This window comes from Labeo rohita, chromosome 8, assembly GCF_022985175.1.
Source record: "Labeo rohita strain BAU-BD-2019 chromosome 8, IGBB_LRoh.1.0, whole genome shotgun sequence".
Lineage (NCBI taxonomy): Eukaryota > Metazoa > Chordata > Actinopteri > Cypriniformes > Cyprinidae > Labeo > Labeo rohita.
In genome coordinates, this window is record NC_066876.1 from 15,478,041 (window position 1) to 15,499,705 (window position 21,665).

General features: G+C 35.1%; 3 protein-coding genes across 5 annotated transcripts in view; 2 read left to right on the forward strand and 1 right to left on the reverse strand.

Moving 5' to 3' along the window:
• The window catches only part of oxct1a (3-oxoacid CoA transferase 1a), a 67,207-nt gene extending 60,414 nt beyond the window's left edge, over window positions 1-6,793 (reverse strand). For 2 of the 3 annotated variants that reach the window (XR_007828267.1, XM_051117348.1), the window contains exons 1-3: window positions 6,572-6,793; window positions 5,033-5,141; window positions 3,817-3,907 (exon numbers count right to left, since the gene is read on the reverse strand). Coding sequence is in view for 2 of the 3 variants with exons in the window: in XM_051117348.1 (XP_050973305.1) it covers window positions 3,817-3,907; window positions 5,033-5,141; window positions 6,572-6,670 (299 nt within the window). In the remaining variant the exon portion in view is untranslated. The remainder of the gene's footprint in view (window positions 1-3,816; window positions 3,908-5,032; window positions 5,142-6,571) is intronic. The other variant, XM_051117347.1, reaches the window with a different exon arrangement.
• A 490-nt stretch (window positions 6,794-7,283) lies between these two features.
• Window positions 7,284-11,736, forward strand: rimoc1 (rab7a interacting mon1-ccz1 complex subunit 1). The gene is made up of 6 exons (XM_051118113.1): window positions 7,284-7,435; window positions 8,385-8,494; window positions 9,552-9,698; window positions 9,948-10,079; window positions 10,165-10,279; window positions 11,397-11,736. Exons 1-6 carry the CDS (start codon window positions 7,345-7,347, stop codon window positions 11,630-11,632), a joined length of 831 nt encoding a protein of 276 aa, XP_050974070.1. The 5' UTR covers window positions 7,284-7,344; the 3' UTR covers window positions 11,633-11,736.
• A 1,349-nt stretch (window positions 11,737-13,085) lies between these two features.
• On the forward strand, window positions 13,086-21,249 carry fbxo4 (F-box protein 4). The gene is made up of 7 exons (XM_051118148.1): window positions 13,086-13,427; window positions 13,963-14,195; window positions 14,450-14,670; window positions 14,769-14,844; window positions 16,400-16,569; window positions 16,748-16,935; window positions 17,028-21,249. Exons 1-7 carry the CDS (start codon window positions 13,287-13,289, stop codon window positions 17,109-17,111), a joined length of 1,113 nt encoding a protein of 370 aa, XP_050974105.1. The 5' UTR covers window positions 13,086-13,286; the 3' UTR covers window positions 17,112-21,249.
• The last annotated feature ends 416 nt before the right edge of the window (window positions 21,250-21,665 follow it).

Sequence of the window (21,665 nt, forward strand, 5' to 3'; positions counted from 1 at the left end):
AAAAAGTTGAAAATGAAGATAAAGCAAAATCAATGTAGTGTATCTCCAAGAAATGTACATCAAGTGGCATTGTTTAGTTCTTGAATTCTTGAAAAATCAATTTTCCGCAATTTTTAAATTGAATGATTCACTCAGAAAGACAGGCTGTGTATAAAATCACCCCCATACATGTATATAGCGCACTATTTGAGTGTACAGCCATTTGTAGTACTGTCATTCAGTCCCAAAATGCACCACATCACTGATGTAAACTCAACTACTGCAAGTTCACATTCACTAGTGAGGACAGCGCCCAGAATTCCCAGAACTTGCCAGCAGATGGCATTCACAGCACTTCTGACGCACACATCCAAATTCGCTCACTAGTTTTCATTGACACCTTCAAGTAGGGCTGCGTCCAAAAGCTGTAAAATGCTGCCTTTGAAGGATGTATCCCAAAGTAGGAAGGCACCACAGCACTTCCGAATCCAATGTCAGCTTCACGTCCTGTTTTCTGAGATACCTTCATCTGATCGATTTTTGAAGGCAGCATTGATGTATCATCGCTGTCTCTGATATCCCACAATCCTGTGCATTCCATTCTGTAATTGTTGCTTTTGATGGTCAAATAGTGTGTAAATGTACATTTCTAATAACCTTTTTGCACTTCTTATGTTACTTCTAGCGAGAAATCAGTATTACAGTAATTAAACTCTTGCTTAGTTATCACCGAAGCTCATTCTATTTTGTTGTAGATCATTAAACCGTTACGCTGCCTCAAAAGCATGTCTGAAATCAGTTTTGTACATGAACGCTGCCTGTAAATTCACTGCCTGATAAGGCAGCAGTCTTTTGGATGTGGAAATCACATTTGGAAATGCAACAGTCACATGCTTTGTTGCTTTGATTCTGTGTTTTTAAATAAATAAATCAGTTGAATGAATCATTCAACGACTCAAAGACAGAATCACTTTTCTATGGAAGCCTATTTCTGTCATTGAATAAAAAATTTAAAAGGGTAATTGTGACTTTTTATCTTTTATCTTGCAGCTTTTATCTGAGAATTTTTTTTCTCAGATAAAATTGTGAGTTTATATCTCACAATTCTGACTCTATATATCTCAGAATTGCCACTCTGACTTTTTTCTTAGAATTTTGGTGATACAAACTTTCAGTTCTGAGAAATGAAGACAGAATGGCAAGATATAAACTCGAAATTGCGAGTTATAAAGTGAGAAATGTGAGATATAAACTTGCAAATCTGACATTTTTTCTCAGAATTGCATGATATAAACTCAGTTGAGTTACAAAGTCAGAACTGTGAGTTTATGTCATGCAACTGAGAAAAAAGTCAGATTTGCGAAAAATAAACTCGCAATTTTGAGAAATAAAGTAGCAATTCTGAGAAAAAGTTTTTTCTCAGAATTGCCTGATATAAACTTGCAATTGTGATTTACAGTCAGAATTGCAAGTTTATGTCATGCAATTCTGAGAAAAAAGTCAGATTTGCCAAAAAATAAACTCGCAATTCTGAAAATAAAGTAGCATTTCTGAGAAAAAAAATTGCAAATCTGACTTTTTTCTCAAAATTGCGTGATATGAAGTCAGAATTGCAAGTTTATGTCATGCAAATCTGACAAAAAATGTTTAAAAACAACAACAGAAATACAGTAACAATTCTGAGAAAAAAAAAACTCACAATTGTGAGATATAAACTAAATATATAACTATATAAAAGTTTTTTCTCAGAACTGCATATAAACTTGCAATTATGAGTTATAAAGTCAGAATTGTGAGTGTATGTCATACAATTCTGAGAAGAAAGTCAGATTTGCCAAAAATAAAAAATAAACTCGCAATCTTAAGAAACTTTAGAAATAAGTTCATATCTCAGTTCTGACCTTATAACACGCAACTTGGAGTTATTAAGTCAGAATTGTGAGATATCTTACAATTTGGAGAGAAAAGTCAAAATTGTGAGGAAATGGCTCAAAATTACGAGATACAAACTTGCATCTGCAAGAAAAAAGTCAGAAATGCAAGTACTTCTTGCAAATGTTATACCACGCAAAAGTGAATTTATATCATGCAATTCTGACTTGTGAGATTAAAAAAAAAAATCTTTTTAAAATATCACAATAACCTTTTGTTATTTTTTATTCAGTGTCTTTCATACTCTTCACCACCTACTGGCAAAACAGTGTAAGCTGCAGAAAAAGTAACTGAAAAATCCCACCACTAATACACAGACTGACAGTCTGGAACATGCAAGCACAGACAAGCGGGGTGATACAAACTTTATTGAAAAGTCTCATTGATGTACTATCTTAAAAACAACACTCTTTAAATACTTCTCAGCCAATCAGATTCAAGGCACGAAATCACCTGTTTGTATAATAATCCATATAACACTGCGGTAGGGCTGCAGCAAATCTTTCAACTTTGAATAACACCAGTCTGTAACCAGATAATACACAGTGGCCAAAACCTACTTCCAAACAAGTCAGCATACCATTTCTAAGTAATGAGCAACATGTTAAAAGTATCAGCACGGGCTGTTGATAGAAAGAAGTTGCATAGGAAACAGCGTCATTCCGTGCAAGCAACGCATGCTAATGCCAAGCACTGCTGTGACGCTGGTTTCACATTACAGGTCTTACTGAGCAGTCTCTCTGTGGTAGACCAAAAGATTTTCACCACAGAGATTCAGAACTCGCAGAACAAGGTCTGCGACAACAAACAATGCAGTCAAGAACAGCAGGATTCAAACAGTCAGCCGGGAAGGAAACAAACTTCAAGAAGGGAATGAATCGAGAACTTTCTATTTAAAACAGGTCAAAACTTCCCTTGAGGTTTTCAAAAAGCTAACTCTGGAAAAAAGCCAGATGTATTGAACTAAAAAGGGTACTTTAATGGTTTTGGGAGGTTTGTATTCTGTTACAAAGGAGCTGACAATAATAAATGGTGCAGGAAAAAAATGTTTTGGTGTGTATAGACTCATTTAGGCTTGATAGAATAAACTTAATGGCTTTCCTCAATCATTTTTTAGCTGCAACCCACACTGGCTTCGATCTCAGGTCATAATAGAAATAAAAAAAACCCAAAATAACATAACTGGCCCACTTTCAGAAATTACACAATAAGAGTCATAGACAACCAACCTGGAAAAATGCCAGAACAGAGAGGCCTATACATAGCGTCAAGTCACATGCTCAGAGCAGCTGCAACATAGCAGCAATAAACCAAACGCCAGTGTGCAATAAGAGAGTAAACAGACTCTAACTACCCACTTTAACTACCCTTTTTAAAAAAGGTTTACTTCTTCTAAAAAGGAATTTTGATTATTCATTATTTCCTTGTTCACACTTCTGCAATTACCTATATGCCTAGGCCTACTTGACAGATTAATCTTGTTTATCCTGTCTGAGAAAAAGGTGGTGTGATGCTTCACACTGGTAATCTCTTTCTATTTGTGTTCTGTTGTGCACACATTCTTGTTGTTTATTAAAGGAGAAGTTCTTGTAGCGACATCTAGAGAACATTTAAGATTATGGAGTTGTATGTCAAAAAGCTCCAAATGGATTCTACATTTCTGATTATGTATGTATTATTTTACACAACAATGGACTATGTATCACAGTAATCATTTACTGTTAGTTCTTGACATTATGTCTTGGTTTTAATACTTCAATATGAGCTGTTTCTGTTGTTTGCATGTGTCAGGAATGACCGAAGGTCAGTGTTAGGCCTACTAGAGGAGTAATAAAGATGGTCGAATTTAGTGCAATCACGGTTTTTGGCTGGGGTGAAGCTGTTGTTTACTCTAAAAAGGCTTACCCTGCATTATTGCTGACTGCAGTCAGGCTCTTAACTCCTGTCTTCAGCAAACTGTTGATCAGATTTTCTGGAATACCGCACAGGCCAAAACCTGTGAACGAGGGGATAGGAGGAATTTACAAAATGATTGACGTCAGCTTTTTACCAAGATGCCAATAATGCCATTGTAATATAATATATACAATAAAAAGAATAGTACGCCATTTAATAAATTAGTACAATAAAAAAAACTTCAATGACACCTTCAATTGATTAAACGTGAAAATAAAAACATTTACAACGTAATTAAATACAATTCAAATAAAAGCTCAAAGAATACTACTTTAATAAGAAGATATATAACGATTGAATAATTTTGAGATCCATCTTTTCACACTGAGGACAACTAAAGAACTCACAAGCAGCTATTACAGACGGTTCAAACGCTCACTGATGCTCCAGAAGGAAAAACGATGCATTAAGTGCCAGGGGTGTAAATTTTTGAACACAATGAAGATGTTGTACATTTTTCATATTTTGCCTATATATCAAATTTTTTCATTGAGTACTGCCCTTCAGAAGTTACATGTTTCCCGAGTCCCTCGGTTGTCCTCAGCGTCAAAATATGGATCTCAAAATCATACAGTTATTGTTGGAAAAGGTTCAAATACACAAAAAGGCTGAAAGGCCACAGAATTTGTGGGACCTGAAGGATTTTTCTGAAGGACAGCAGGCAGTTTAACTGTTCAGGACAAAAAAAAAAAAAACAGCTGTGGATCATTCAGGTAACTACACAGTATAAAGAATCAAGAGTATGTAAACTTTTGAACGTGGCCGTAAATTTTCTCTTGTGGACTATATGCAAATGTCTTCGTGAAATATGTTATTCAGGTCAGTAATAAAAAAAAAATAGCATGCATTTTGCATCATCCCTCTTATTTTGGTAAAATAATTATAATTCTGCAAGGTGTATAAACTTTTGACCTCAACTGTGGCCAAAACGGAGAAAAAAATATGCTTTTCAAACAAAAACGTATTAGTGTGGGCAAGGTCTACGTCTCCCTCATTTAACACACTTGATTCAACTCATCAGCTCATTAGTAGAGACTGAAAGACTTGAACTAGATGTGACCTATGAAGATTAATGCAGGGGGTCCCCAGAACAGGTTTGAGAAGCACTGGTCTAAGTAATAAGCAGACAGTTAGGGATGAGTTGAGGATAAATCATAACCCTTACCTCCCACAAGAATAGTCGCTCCATTAGGAATATCTTTGACTGCGTCTAGGGGATCTGAATAAAATCGCCCGGACCGTTGACTTAAGGTGGAAAAGTAACAGCCACACGTCTGCCAACAACAAGCATTAAACAGTTTGAATGAAGTAGACTGAACACAGGCAGCAACTTCAAAGCATCAATGATTTCCACACTTGAATTTACAGTCAATGAATCTGTACTACAATGGAAATATAATATATTTAGCTTCCTGTTAATCTTCGACCTAAATTTCCATCGAATAAAATCAAGCGTTTGTGCAATTCCATAGTAGTAGTGGTTTGAGGAATGCAGCCTAGTGGAAAACAAACACTATAAAGGTCAGTGGTTGAATTTTCCATTTACAGGTACTGCGCCTTTTTGGATTTTAACCATTTACAATGTAATCCTAATTACGCATAGAAAATTAAATTAAAATAGAAGTCAAAAAATACCTATTTCCTTGGTCAACTACAACAGTTTGGCAATTTCCCATGCTGACATGCACATGCTAACTAAACCCTGGGAGTACAGCCAAGACGTCCATTTCATCTATATTGACACAACAGTGCTTTTGACCTCACAAATGCTCCACCAAAGGACAAGGAAACAACTAAACACTTAGCCTCAGTAAATAATTCATTTACTTTGTTTTTGTATATATAGCTATAGAAAGTTATAGTTATGATCCAATCACCATAAAATCTCACTCAAAGAAAACATATATGATCACCAACCAGTGTTACTCCTTGAAACAATCATTCCAAGGTTTCTGCTCTAAATTTTTTTTACAGAAGAACTCAGTGAACCTCACTGGCACTGAGGCACATGACACATGGCATGGGACAGTGTCATATAGATATGACTTCAAAACCCAAGCTTAGCAGTCAGAGTTTGGAAAATTCCTCTCCCTGTTCTGAGAACTAGTTATTGTAGCTGTCTAATTCACATGCTGTGTGATAGCTATAATAAGCCAAAACTGGTGGGTGGAACAAAAGGGAGGTGTCCGAGTAGGAGAGAGTAGAGTTGGGTTACTGTTAATCAAAGAAAAGTGTTGGCAATGCTGTCAAGTTAGTGTCCTAATTTTAAAAACAACATTTTCATTGATGACATTTGTGATGTTTTTGTTTCTTATGACAGAACTGCTTAGTGACCAAGTTTCCAGGTCAACAATAAAACGAATACACCAAAACAAACATGACTGGTTGTGACTCTAAAAAATGAAGGTCAAATGTATGGTGATTGTCTATAAATAGTTTGCTGAGAACACAATACTGCACAAAATGACTAGATTTACTAATCTCTGAGACAAATACATAAGCTTTTCATTTAAATGAACATCTTTCTTTTAAACTCTTGCACACACATCCTATATATGACTCTGCATACGCTTCTAATACGATCTGCGTGTCCATCTTCGTATTAGAAAGTGGGGTTTAAAAACAGGAAAAAAATTGATGCACCGATCGTTTCAACATCATGCAAAATTTCGGATGCGACGTCTTTTTGTTTGTAAACACTGACCTTGGAAACGGAGAATCGCGAGATGTTCGTCTTGACTGTCGCTGTCACGTTTCTGAAGATCACATTCTCCACTCTGGATAGCGCTTTAAGAGTAGCCATGTCTGCGATAACAGGCCTAATTTTGTGTATAGTGAATGATGGTGACAGTATGCCCTCGTTGATCTCAGAGAGGCGGGAATGAAGTATGCGAAGGAGTGTTGGGGGCTCGATTTTCTTATTTGCATTTAACCCTCTCACCACCATCTAGCAATTTCCGATTCATTCTTAAGAGTCGGATCTTTTTTAACGTGGCGGTTCCTCACTCTTTCCGTTTCGTTCACGAATCGTAGCCTGCATCCCAGTGTGCATACTATCCATCCTAAATTCTATGTGATACTTGTAATTTTCAATATTTTTTAGCGCAGACAGCGTGGATAGTATGCACATTGTGATGCAAGGGTAATGAATCTTTCGGAGAAGTTTCGGTTTCAGATTTGAACAACGCAGCTGAATCACCGAGAGCCGATGAATCTTTCTTTGAAGTGATTCTTCAAAATGAACCGTTCGAAGGAACCGGTTCGCGGAAATGACTCCCATTCATAATTGCTTCCAATATTTCAATCCACAGTTTTCAAAACACACAGTATTATGGGGATAAGGGTAGACGAGTAAGCTCTCGCTTTGATGAAAGTGCCAGGCGTGAAGTTTATTAATGAAATCAAAGAACAAAACATCCCTGTAATCCTCTGCACGTGAGTAATCGCGCGCTCGTCACGTGACTGTCGTTTGCAGTCATGGCCGACGACTACAGACGAAGCGTCGAGCTGGAGAGGAGGATTTTTGAGTTAGATAACAAATGTGCCAGTCTTCGGACGGAGAAACCAGGTAACTGGGAATCATGTCGTCAGCTGCGCAAAACCAGCCGCTCGTTGTTATAGTAAATACACGTTCGTTGGCAGAATCAGCCCGGTGTTGTCATCGTTAGCTAGTTAGCTTAGCCGCTCTGCGTTAGCATTCCTGCGAATCACAACAAACATTTTCCTGCCCTGCTATTACCCCGTTTTCACGGAAAATGTTTGACTAACTAGTTTACACGAACACGGTAGTACTTATACTAAACCGCAAGCTGGTGTAAAAGGTAAATCGCGTTTGTTGTGTTCTGCAATTTTTTACATTGTTTGGTTAGCTAGTTAGGTGCAGTTTGCATAAACTGAGGGAAGTCGCATGTGGTATGCAGAACACAATGCACAAAATAATATAAAACACAGCACGCGTGGTTATAGTTATTCTGCAATGTTATATCACGACCTTACATTAAGTAATTTAAGGGGTATTTTTACTGACTGTCAAACTTTTATCAGATTTATTCTGTGAATATTTTACTTGTTTCTGCCAGACAAAAGGTCGCGTTAATATAAAAACAGTCAGAAGCGCATGATTAAATTATTACATGTCTGTGCTGTTTATTTACTTGCAATCTGAAATGATGCAAATTATTGCACTGTTTCTGTAAAGGTACTTTCGTTTTAGGACCTGCTGTCAGTCGTCATGCATTCTGGTCTTCAGTTGTTTTAACTGACTGATTCTCAGCAGTCAGATTTGTTGTTTTATGCTAAAAGCTGTACTTAAGTTTACAAATTTACATTCATTGAAATTGCGTAAGTGTAATATATTCTATTTAAAGATACCTTTGGAGGCCTGATTCCAGTCGTTTAGGGCCAATATTTTGCCAGAACAATATATAACCTCCGCTGTTTTTCTTAGACCACCAACTGTAAACTCAAATGTTGTACGTCCTTTTATTATTTGTTAACATGTTGTTTTTTCTTCTTAGATGATGACTACTTACAGAATGCATCTTCCATACTAGACAAGTTGAAAACTTATTATAGACATGGAGGAGAGAGCAGCAGCCTCCCTAAACTGCTGCAGGATTATACACAGGTATAATATACATACATGTATACATAATTTTCCTTAAGCATAGCGTAACTATATATTAACATGCTGAATGTTTGAATAATGCAGTTAATAACATGAAAAGGTTGTTAAAAGCAATTGAATTTCATTTTGTCTATACTTTTTTTATAAGCATGTACCCTGTCACTTCACTGTCAGATGTAAAGGTGACAAAGTAGTCAAGTGTTATTTGAACATGAATAACAGTTTATTCAAAAGTAGATTTTTATTACAGATTAGCCTTTGATAATTCATTTATTTGCAATATGTTCTAATGCAGTTAAAAAGGATTTTGAAAGGACTGCATATTCAAGTCAAAATGTGGCATTTTTCAGAGCAGCTCACGATGAATACTTCACGTTTATGCCAAGTGATCAAGCATTGTTATTGATTTGTAGTATTGTTGTAGATGGTTATAAGAGTGCATATTTGCTCATCTGTATAAATGAGCAACTGGAAGTATCGAAGCATAGACATTTCAAAATAGCAAGTTGTTTATAATTAAAACTCCCACATTATGCCATTGTTTTTCTGGTTAAACAATAAACTCTATTTGGCATTTAATTCCAGGCTCTCACAGAAAAGAACGACTAAGGGGCCATTCACGCAGAACACATTTTTACTTCTAAAAATGTAAGACGCAGCCCTCAGGAATGATAAAAAAAAAAAAAAAAAAAAAACGCATCGCTGAATGTCTCCTCCGCCATGTTGCCATCAATAAAAACAGTTGCCATGCCAACTTGCTACTGTAAACAAAAGCTGGCATTGTTTGCCCCACCTCCAGAGTCTTCTGATTGGTCCAATGTTTTGGAACTGAAATTCATGAGTGGCGCTGGGATCGTGTAGAGCCCTTTGAAGCTGCATTAAATCTGCAATTTGGACCTTCAACCCATTGATCCCCATTGAAGTCTAAAATCCTAGAATGTTTACCTCAAAAACCTTTTTTTTTTATTTTGTTTCATTTTAAAACTCCTTGTTTAAAAAAATCTTGTTTTAAATTAAATGGCTCATATGGCCCATTGTTTTATCTACTTTTCTGCAGGTTGTCTTGGACATTACATTCTATGAGGAAAACAAGCTTGTAGATCAGGAGTTTCCTGAGGACACTTCTCCTTTTAAAATCCAGCAGTTACTACAGGACTTGACAGAGCCAGAGGTGTTAGCAGGGCGACTGGTACCTGCACAAGAGGTGTTGTATTTCTATATCTGTAGCATCCATACAGCATCCACTCTCACTGGTTAACAGTTTTAGTTTTAGTCACAGACAACCTGTGACTTTACATGTGGGCGTTCAGAACAAATATTCCTTACTCTAAACACAAATAGCATAAATTAAAACCTTCAGGTCTATTTTTTCCAAGTTTAATTGGCATAGACTGAATACGATTAGAAAGCTGTTCTGTCAGTAACTGTTGTGTGATGCTGTGTTTTGTTTTAGGTGCAGTCTGTGCTGGGGCTGGAGCTGCTGGAGTGCCTATACTGGAGGCGTGGGGCGTTATTATATATGTACTGCCACACACTACACCAGCGCAAGCAATGGATCAAGAAGAACAAAGCCACATTCCTAAAGGTTCTTTCCCCAACCTCTCACTCCACAGTGCCAGTTTTAGTGGCCATGACTTGAGTAAGTGTTGCAATGCTCCGTGTCTTCACAGTGTCTTCAAGAAGGTGTGCGTTACCTTATGAGAATGTTGCAAGTGAGGAACTCAGTCAAGCTGAACGATGGTGTGGTTTTTCATGACTCTGCAACCGCCAATTTTCTGGCAGAAGGTACATCTTTGCAAATGTACTTTCTGTTGTAAAACTAAAAGACTAATTGGTTCCTGTGACGTTTTGTTTGGAATTTGGCAGCTGAAAGCTCCAGATATGCAAGTCATTGTGGTCACAATATGCACTGACTTCAGATTGTCTCTCTGTGTATGACACATCAGGCATTGTGTCTCTGCAGGGACAGATTTTCAAAGCATGAAAGATTTACAGCATTAGAAACATATCAAAGCCAGTTGGTTATCAGTATCTTCAAACATCCAAGTTAATTTGCGAAGGAAAGTGTTTTTATTATTATTATTATTATTATTATTTATAAGATGTGCAGCCTGAAAACATCACCCTAGTGCTTGCATTAATTTATAGCAACCAATATTTTTAAGATTTACTGAACTTCATTATGATTAACATTTGCTATATGTGACCCTGGACCACAAAACCAGTCATAAGTACAAAGGTATATTTGTAGCAAAAGCCAAAAATACATTGTATGGGTCAAAATGATCAATTTTTCTTTTATGCCAGAAATCATTGGGGTATTAAATAAAGATCATGTTCCATGAAGACATTTTGTAAATTTCCTACCATTTTTGGTTAGTAATATGCATTGCTAAGAACTTAATTTGGACAACTTTAAAGGCGATTTCCTCAGTATTTTTAATTATTTTTATTATTATTTTTTTTTTTGCAACCTCAGATTCCAGATTTTAAAATAGTTGTATCTTGGCCAAATATTGTCCTATTCTAACAAACCATACATCAATGGAAAGCTTATTTATTGATGTATATATCTCAATTTAAATAATGAACTGGTTTTGTGGTCCAGGGTCACATATTATAATAAATTAGATGCCAAGTTCTATGAAGTCATAAAGCTTGGCAGTCACTGTCTGGAAGGAGACAATTGAAGTTTATAGACATCTATTGTTGTGAACTTAGGAGGTTAGCAGGCAAGATGCAATGAGATGCTTAGAGTCTTATTTATTAATTCATGTTAAAACCAAGCATACCATGCTATTTTAAGAGAATATGATTTACTAATCAAAATTAAGTGTTTGTAATGAATGTGTATTTTTATTCTTGTCAAAACTGACTTGTTTATATTTCACTCCCCCATTAGGTATCTTTTCTGATACTCACTTGCTTACAATGATGTACATTGGTGAGATGTGTTTCTGGGCAGTGAAATATGAGGACTGCAGCATGGACACCACAGAGCGCAAAGAGGACAGGCTTCATTTCCGAGATATTGGCACACAAATCCTCCATAAGTATGTGCTGGCATGCGAGGGGCCACTTCAGGGTCAGGGCTGGAACACAGAGAATGCCAAGGAGATCCTTAGTATTTTACAGTAAACCTGGAGAGAGCTTTTAGGAGAGGAGATTCACAAAATGTCATTGTTCTGAAGCTAGCAAAAAAAAAAAAGTAAACACACACACAAACAAACAAAAAAACAAAAGATTAAAAAAGAAAATACTGAAAACAAAAAAAAGGCACTTATCTTCCGGTCCAGAATTGTCTTCTGGACGTGTGTTTTCGCCGAGAATGTGGAATAATACTTCTAATGTAAAGTATAAACAAATAACTATTTGTTTAAGGAAAAAAAAAATTCCAGCTGAGAAACATCACAACTTTTTATTTATTTTAATTTTTATTTATTTATTTTTAATTAATTACATTTCTATATGTCATTTATATATGTTAAAAAAAGAAATGGTACAAAGGAGGGGAAAAAATGCAGGTATATGTTGCATATTTAAGTATTCGTGACCATTTTTAAGTATGGACCTTTTCTTTTTAATAACATCTTTGTATATGACACCTCTTCTGCTCACTTATTAAAAGTTGCGTCTTTATTCCTTTCATTGACCAGATGTAATGTTCAGAGATGGGAATTTGGATATTTTGATAGTATACTTTTAAAAAGCTAAACTTTTTGGTCATATTCTTTTTAAAATGAAGTTCATTTTTTGTTTTTTATGTCTTCATTGAAATAAATTTTGGGTTAAGAAATGTTGAAATGTGAATGTCTGAGTGGTATTTTGATTTCACATTCATAAGAGGTTGCTAACCTTTTAAAAACTAACATCCTTAATTTAAGTTTCAAAGTGAAACAATTAAAAAAGCACTGTGATTTAACAGCCCAGCTTGCTAGCTCTGGGAAGTGTAAACACTTGTGGTGCTGGTGTAGGTTTCATAAGACAATTTCAAATCAAAAGTAAACTTTGACACAAAAGTACCATATAATAAATAATGTGTGTGTGTGTGTATATATATATATATATATATGTGCGTGTGTGTGTATAATACTATTGTTTTCTGCAAACTGTAACTAATTATAATATATAGGTAACTGGGTCACTAGAACAATTTTCTTCACAGTATGTCCATATGAAAGACTAGGGGTGATGCTTAAAACAAGTCAAGGAGTAAGCGCAATAAAAAAATGTTCAAAAATAATGGAAAAAAATCTTTTAAACTGCTTTTAAAACTATTAATCTGTTTAAATGTGCTTAAATCAAATTTACTGTTTTAAATTGAAAACAAATGGACAATAGACTCTTTTATTTTTTACTTCATGTCAAAAATTGTAAATGATACAGTTGCAAATTAAACATTTAGTGTGTGTTTAAAAGTGAATATTAAATTACATTTTTCGGTTTGATTTTTACATTGATGACTTTATTTTCACGTGTCACTCCTAGTCTTCCATATGTCCTCTGAAAAGCTAAACATGATAGACCTTGCTTTAGCGTCGATTTCCAAAACTACAATTCCCACAATGCAGCACTGTGCGTGACGTTCCATACACGCCTATGAAAACACGGGAGACGTGTAACTTTGACAGTTCCGGGAAAATTCACAGGGTTACTTCATAACTGAAATCGTGATTAATAGTTAGCTGACATGTCATGTAATGAAATTAAGCAAATGTATTAACGCCTTTGCTCTATTAAAAAGTTACATATATAAATCTTTCTAAGAAATAGTTTACAAATAAGAGTCAGAATGCTGAGCCGATCTACAGTCGTGCAAAGTCTCAGGAGTATTAGAGATAGGTTTTTTGATACAAGACGACAAAGAAACGAGCAAAGTGATGGTCAGGGGACAAGTAATGACGTCACGGGCCCATCTCTGGATAACCTGTCGGTAAGGCACGATTTTTTTACATTTCATATTTATTTACCTGACGTTTGTACAATACTAGCTTACTACAGTACGTACCAACTACTGCACAGTATACATTATATACTGCTTACTGAAACAGTAGGCGTCATATTAAGAATATACATTACTACATATATATCATCCATCAAACGAGAAACAGAAATTTGAAAAAAATAAAATAAAATAAAAATCACAGCTGCTGTTACTTCATTTAACACGTGCATTGAATTGTAAAATACAGTATTGTAAACAGTAAGCCCTTTTTGTTTACCACTAATTTTACTGTGCACAGTATAAATATTATATTCTGCAGTAATAGTAAGAGCAGTATGGTAGTATGCTCTGCCAAACATAGCCTGCATAAAAATACAATATACTACAGACATTTACTATATTTTTTTGATAAGCCTTGAATGAACCTACAGGCTTCTTGCCCAATGCCAACCGTTTAAAGCATAATAATGTTTTAAACAATTCTCCAAAACACATTTTTTATCTTTCTTATCTAAACGCACAGGTCGACATGCAGTTTCTCATTATGACCTTCCTGTCTCCGCAAGACCTCTGCAGACTGGGAGGCACCAGTACATACTGGCGGTCAATGGTTCGAGACCCTGTCCTGTGGAAGTACTTCCTGTTTCGTGATATGCCGCTGTGGCGGTCAGTCGACCATTTATCAGTGCCTCAGGTCAAGCTCACAGGCTCAGCTGTACTGGATGACTCTGAGATGCAGTTTGATTATATGGCAGAGTAAGTGTGGCACATAGAAGTATCAGAAATAAGCAGCTTTGGGTGCATCCTGTTTATGTTGCATTGGTAGATTTTCTAAGACTATCCAAAAAAATTGATAAATAATAATAAAAAAAAATTATTATATATATATATATATATATATGAATAAAAATAATAAAAGTGGTTTATGTCCTATATCTATGACAGTTCTTAGCCTGTGTTAAAAAACCCTTAATATTTACAGTAATATTCTCTTGAACACACACCTACAGGTATCTACGAGTTTGTCCAGCCTGTCGAAACCAGTGGCGACACCAACCCAGAGCATTTGAATCTGTGACTTCTTTCTTCCAGTCCTTTGTTCCCGTTTCAGAGCCACAGTTTGCCATGTTCGGCCCGGGGCTTGAGCAGTTAGAGGTTTCCCTTATGAATACGATCATGTATTCCCCTCATATACTGCCTATAGCAGGAATACCTCAGCGTCAGATTGATGGTATTATAGTTTATTCAAGTCAGTTATTGAAGTGAATACATTAATGTTGTGTGCTGTGTTTGCTTTTTCTGCACTTTGATGTTTTTTTTTTCTTTCAGGCATTGGGTCTGGAATCAGTTTTAAGTACAAAGATCAGCACAGATTCAATATTGCAACTTTATATTCGACTAACAGGTGAGGAAGATGATATTACAGTTGAAGTCAAAAGTTTACATACACCTTGCAGAATCTGCAGAATGTTAATTTTATAAATAAGATATTTAAGATAAAATATGTTTACATATAATCCACAAGATAAAATAATAGTTCAATTAAATAATAAAATGTAAAATAAAAATAATAAAAATGAACCTGTTTACATACATTAGTTTCTTGTTACTGTGTTGTTACCTGAAAGATCCAAATACACAAGGGTTCAAATACACAAAATGCTGAAAAACCAAAAAATTTGTAAAACCTGAAGGATTTTTCTGAGGAACAGCAGGCAGTTTAACTGTTCAGGACAAACAAGGAACTCATTAACAACTATCACTAAACAAACAAAAACACACACACACAGGTAACCATGTTCAGGTAATGACACCGTAATAAGAAACTAATTTATGTAAACAGGGTCATTTTTATAGATTGAACTATTATTTTCTCTTGTGGACTATATGTAAACATCTTTTATGTGAAATATCTTCTATCAGGTCATTACTAAATAAAAAATAACATGCATTTGTACGACCCCTCTTATTTTGGTAAAATAATTAACATTTTGCAGATTCTGCAAGGTGACTTGTGTTATAAATGTACTTCTGTTTAAATGTTTGGGGCTGTAATTATTTATTTATTTATTTATTTTAATTAATGTTTTTGAAGTGTTTTATGGAGGGCTGTTTCTGCCAAGGGATTAAAAAAATAAAGATGGTAATTGAAAAGTGTGAATTGCCAGATATAAACTCTTGAATTTTCACTTTTTTCACACAATTCCAAATTTACATTTCGCAATTATGATTTTTATTTCTGAATTCTGAGTTATTGCAATTCCTTGTTTGTATGTTTGTTTTTTGTTTCTGCCATCTGGAAAAAAAAATTTAAAAGGTAATTGCAACTTTTTAACTCACAATTGTGTTTTTCCTGCCAATTATGGTTTTATATCAAGCAATTCTGCATTTATATCTCCCGATTATGAATTTATATCCCGCAATATTAACTTTATATTTAAAACTTACTTTAAAATAAAGTCAAAAATGTGATATTTAAACTTTCCTAGTAAAATGTGAGATAAAAGTCACAATTGCCTTTTTATCCTATGATTGAAACTAGCTTCTATTGCCTTTTATGCTCACCAAAGCTGCATTTATTTGGAAATACAATAAAAACAGGAATATTGTGAACTATTATTAGAGTTGAAAAATACCTATTGTCTGTTTGAATATATTTTAAAATGTAATTTCTGTTATTATTTGATGAATATACATGAAATATGTTTCTTCTATAACATTATAAATGTTTTTACAGTGACTTATGATCAATTTAAAGCCTCCTTGCTAAATAAAAGTATTAATTTCTTTTAAAAAAAATCTTACTGACCCCAAACTTTTGAATGGTAGTGCATGTTTGTTTGTGTGTTTATTTGTAGCACGTTCGTGACTTTAAATCATTTTTAGTGGGATCTTATGTGTAAATGTGTCACATAATATAGTTTAAATGTACGAATGAGAGTCTGTGTATCTGTATTTAGGACAGAGCGAGAGAGAGCACGTCTGGAGCACCTCAATCTGCGCAGCAAACTCTTTGTCTATGAAGAGGATAGTGAGTCCAACATACCCTTAAGCATCAACCCCATGTTTAATCAAGTTTGTCAAGCTGTGAATGGATTCATCTTTGTGGCCAATGCTGAGACAGAAAGAGGTATGATTGTCCTGTCTGAGCACTGTTTTTGATTTAAAGCTTTACAGTTAAATGCTTGAAATTAGTTTTGTACACAAATATAAACTGTGCCTGAGTATGAATTTCTTTACTTTGCTGAAACATAACCCCAGAGTGCCTTTGCAGGTTATACTGTGTATCTTTCTTTTATAAATCGAAGGAACAGACAGAGGGTGGGAGGAGGAATGTGCCCAGATCAGGGTTATGTTAGACCCCGCAGTGGGTGCTGTGTCTCGCCCTATCCTGGTGCTCTCCTGTGTGTCTAGAGAGACAGCAGACAGACGTAGGATACATTGTGCGACCGTTGCCCATCAGCTTCAGCTCAGCTTACTGCCCAACCCTTGGATGGTGAGACATCAAACAACATCTGAAAACATAATCAAAGGATTTCTGACTGTAATATGTATTAAGGCTTCAGTATATGTTTTGTCATACTATAGGTTCAGGACACGACTGCAGAAACACTAACAGGACTGCTGGATGGTATTGATTGGCTGCTGAGGCACTCTGGAGTCAAGATGTAACTAACAAGAAATCTGAAAGCTGCTGAATCTATTATAAATGGATGCCTTTCAATCATTTTATTATTCAAAAACAACATATGTCACACCATTAAAGGTGGTTGTGCTTTTAGTGGCGTCTACGGTCATACCATGTCATTCGTTTACATAATTCAGTGAACTGTTTTGTACATTGCACTTTTTGATGTTATCTTTAATTGACTAGTTTTTAGCATTTTTCATATATTTTTTTAACCAGGGGAATTATGTTTATGTAGCTTTGAAGGCAATATTACACAAGCAAGAGCGCTATTGTACTGAACATCCACACGTCTGAGATTTGACAGTGGGCAGGTGATATTCAGAATGAGAATAACATTTTATGGTTGTGATAAAGTGTAGTTCAATACAGAAAAAAGTTACACTTTACACAATTTTGCCTCTTATGTCCACTCTTATATCCACAATCTCTAAACAAATTTAAACAAATCAGTGTTTTTTAGTAAACTGGTTGCATTAATGATTCATTGACTCATAGTCCAAGTGCTGTTGAACTAAATTTGCAGATATTTGCTCTTGGAATATCACTCGACCAATCTGGGACTCTTAGTTCTGGGACTAACTGTTGCATAAATATGGTTACACAACGTAATAGTTTCCTCTCCTTACAAAAGTATTTTGGGTAACCCTTATGAAAATTAACCATGGTTTTACTACAAATAAAACCAAAAAATTATGGTTATTATAGTTAAACCATGGTAGCCACAAGTTAACCATGGTCTTGCTACACTAAAACTGGTTATACAAATGGTAATCAATGGTAATCAATTTTCGTAAGGAAAGTAATATATTTACAATATATAAGAAAATAATTTGTAAGGGGTCATTTTTGACTGAGAATACCACAAGTGTAGCAAGGTGGAGAAAAAAAAGTCGCCAAAAAGTGTCCACTATTTTTCCCCATAAGAACGAGCGCAGCCATTTGTAATTTTTTTAAGTCTGGCTTCCGGTGTAATCAGCTTCCAGCTACTTTTGTACAAAACAACTCGTTTTGCTGCTTGATATTGCAAATTGGTGCGTCTTAACAAATTAATATATTATCTTAATTATAAACACACTGGTTTGTAGTGCAAACAGTTTTACTTTTTACTGCACTTTGTTGTTCTCGTATCTCGTTATTTACCGACTTCAGGTAATGAACCGGAAGTCTTGCATATTCACAGAAAACGGCTTACTTCTACGTTGAAAAATAAGGTGGATGCATTTCCAAAAACGTTTTGGTAAGTTGTTATACTCTGCGTGAAAATCAAAAAGTTTTAGCCCAATGTGCTGACATTAATATCGCATTTTCAAGAAAATAAAATTCTTATAATTGTTTACTACGGATCATTCGTCAACAGTGTTGGGGAGTAACTAGTTACATGTAACGGAATTACGGAATTTAATTACAAAATAAATGTAATTGTAATTAGTTACAGTTACTGAGAAAAAATGTGTAATTAAATTACAGTTACTTTTGAAAAATGCCAGTGATTACAAAGGGGATTACATCTGAATTTTTTCACAAACCCACCCCCACTTACAGATTTAATTGACTTCTTTCATAAATTGCATTGACTGCTCTAAAATGAGACACCAATGTTTCAGGAGTTTAGGACACAGAATAGGACACATGCTTATTTGATAACTGTTTTATTTCCTATTTGGGTTTATGCATAAACTTTATTTTTTAAGATTGTTTTTTCCAAGGCATTGTTAGATGCTAGTGTTTTCTGTCATAACTATGCAAACATTTAATTTCAAACCCAGTATCATAGCTATTAAACTATTTCTTGTTATGATGTTATTTATGTTATGATCTTGTTATGACATATAGCGCAACTGCGCTCACGGTGACCCGAGTTCGATTCCTGTCTCGAGGTCCTTTGCCGGTCCCACGCCCCTCTCTCCTCCCAGCTCTTTCCTGTCATCTCTCTACTGTCCTATCACAATAAAAGACATAAAAAGCCCCAAAAAATATGTAAAAAAAAGTTTGAATTTGTGGCTGTGCTTTAAATTTAATTATTATACAGCTCAGGCTCATTCGGGGCAACTTAAGTCATACTTTTTCTTGGCAGAAGCTTTGCGTTTGGTTAGCTAATAAAAATATTAAAGCTTAATTCAATATTATGTGGACAATTTCTTAATTCTGTCATCCTGGTATCATGGACTTGCTCTGTTGTTTCATGCAAACGCAGCTGCTGCCATTTTTTTATTTATTTATTTATTTTTTTTTTTTGTACACTGTAATGGATTATAAAAAAAACTAACAAACTAGTACTACTACTTAATTATTTTTGTGGTGAAATGTTGTATAAGAAAAGTGGTATGACTGCACTGTATCCCTAAAATGTCTAGTTTGAACTTGCCGTTTGCTAGCAACTGATTTCTTCACGGAAGCTTTGCGCTCAAATATTTCAACTCAGATCAGTGTTTCATGTCTAATCATTTTGACATGAAACATCTAAATAATCTATAAAGCGGCTGTGTAATAAGTAAGAAAATGTACATTCAGCCAGCTGTTATCGCAAAATAAAGATGTATGTTATCCCTTACTTATTATAATCTTAATTCAAGTGATAAAGGATTTTGAAAGTCTGACAGTAATCAGTGTTAAGTGCTACTGTAAGGTTAACTCTGCCTGGTTTAAATGTTTCCAAAATGATTAACAGTTGAAAATATTAGAAATTTAGAAAAGTAATTAAAAGTAATGTTACATTACTTTAATAAAGTAATTGAAAAGTTACACTACTTATTACATTTTAAATCAAGTAACTTGTAATCTGTAACCTATTACATTTCCAAGGTAACCTTCCCAACACTGTTCATCAAGCACTTCTAACTTCTGAAGGGTGTTTTACCTCGTTTGTCCACAAAGAGGCAGTATCCTCTGCTTTATTAAGATAATTTGTTGACAACAATAAGAACACTGACCTTGTGTAACCTGCTGCCCAGTTTTATTCAGGGTGGAGGTCATCCAGTGGCCAGTGTTCCAGAAATATTTAGGTATTGCTTTGTCTCTGTCTTCTCTTTGTCGGCGACTCCCTGCGGCCCTGTTCTCTTCCTCTGTTTAATTAAAGTGAAAGCCAGCCTATGCTTTCGGCAGTTTACAGAGGTAATATGCTAAACTGAGTAATTAAGACTAATCCTAAAGTTCAGCCGTACTAAAGGCCACACTGCCACTGAGCATGCTTAAACTGTCAAACCAAGTCACTTGAAATAGTAAAAAATGGGACTCAATAGGAGGATAAAGGTTGCCTTGAAAGTGCCTTAAAGAAATGAGACAGGAATCATTGTCTTTTTTTCTCTTTCCAACATATTTTAAAGGTTGAGTGCCTGACAGTTTAGACAGGTGGGTTTTATATAAAAAGTGAGTCATTTCTGTGCACTGAGTGCACCGAGTACAGATTTTTTATTTATTTTTTTGCTCTAAAATCCTTTCCGGGTAGAAGAAAATGCAAAAAAAAAAAATATTTAGTCCTTTTGTATTTCCCTAGAGGAAGAACAGAACTGTTATTCTTACAATCTCTTTTCTTACCCATAAAATGATTATGTATAGCAATAATCATTGTCTTGAGAAAAAGGATGTTTTAAAATGAAATCGTAATTGCTGCAATTTGGATGCATTAAGTCTAACCTGAATGGTAGAGATGGCTGTCTGCTCTGTAATGAAATTTGACATAATGGAGAAAGTGTTGACCTTTCCGTATTAAAATTTTCTCTTTCATCTCACCCAGAAGCTCTTCCAAACAGTTTTGCTCCATGCATCCCTCTCTCACTCATGCCATTATTTCATGTAGCGAGACAGACTACGCATTGTCTGCACCCATAAAAAAAGACAGGCCTGAAATCTTTTTAGAACAAATTGCTCGCTGATTTTCATGGATTATTTTAAAATTGCATGCATCGTAATTGCTGCCTAGTTTAATTGTAACTAAATCATTTACTTCTGTTATTTCCAAATCTAGTGGGTTTTTCTGTTTTCTTCGTCCAAGTAAGATATAGATAGATAGCTTTGTGAAATTATGCTTCATAAAACATACAGTGCATTGCGAAAGTATTCATACATTTTATGTTGCAGCCTTATGTTAAACTGCTTTAAATTACTTTTTTTCCCACATCAATTTACACTCCATACACCATAATGACAAAGCAAAAACAGATTTGTAACTTTGCAAATGTATTAAAAATAAAACACTGAAATAAGTACATTGCATAAGTATTCATTCTCTTAACTCAGTACTTAGTTTAAGCACCTTCACAGCCTCAAGCCTTTTTGGGTATGATCCGACAAACAATTATCTGTCATTCTTCTTCTCACCTCTTAAACTCTGTCAGCTTGGATGGGGTCTAGCAGACATTTTCAGGTTTCTACAGAAATATTTGATTCTGTTCAAGCCCAGGGTGTGGCTGGGCCACTCAAGGACATTCACAGAGTTGTCTGTAAGCCACTCTTGCTGTGTGCTTAGGGTCATTGTCCTGTTGGAAGGTGAACCTTCTGCCCAGTCTGAGATTCTGAATGCTCTGGACTGGGTTTTC

Bases quoted from the DNA above. Each gene is read 5' to 3' on its own strand.
- rimoc1 (XM_051118113.1), top strand. From the start codon at position 7,345: ATGGCCGACGACTACAGACGAAGCGTCGAGCTGGAGAGGAGGATTTTT. The intron at 7,436-8,384 runs GTAACTGGGAAT...TTTTCTTCTTAG, and splicing joins TCTTCGGACGGAGAAACCAG to ATGATGACTACTTACAGAAT. The intron at 10,080-10,164 runs GTTCTTTCCCCA...GTGTCTTCACAG, and splicing joins ACAAAGCCACATTCCTAAAG to TGTCTTCAAGAAGGTGTGCG.
- fbxo4 (XM_051118148.1), top strand. From the start codon at position 13,287: ATGCTGAGCCGATCTACAGTCGTGCAAAGTCTCAGGAGTATTAGAGAT. The intron at 14,196-14,449 runs GTAAGTGTGGCA...ACACACCTACAG, and splicing joins CAGTTTGATTATATGGCAGA to GTATCTACGAGTTTGTCCAG. The intron at 16,570-16,747 runs GTATGATTGTCC...TATAAATCGAAG, and splicing joins CAATGCTGAGACAGAAAGAG to GAACAGACAGAGGGTGGGAG.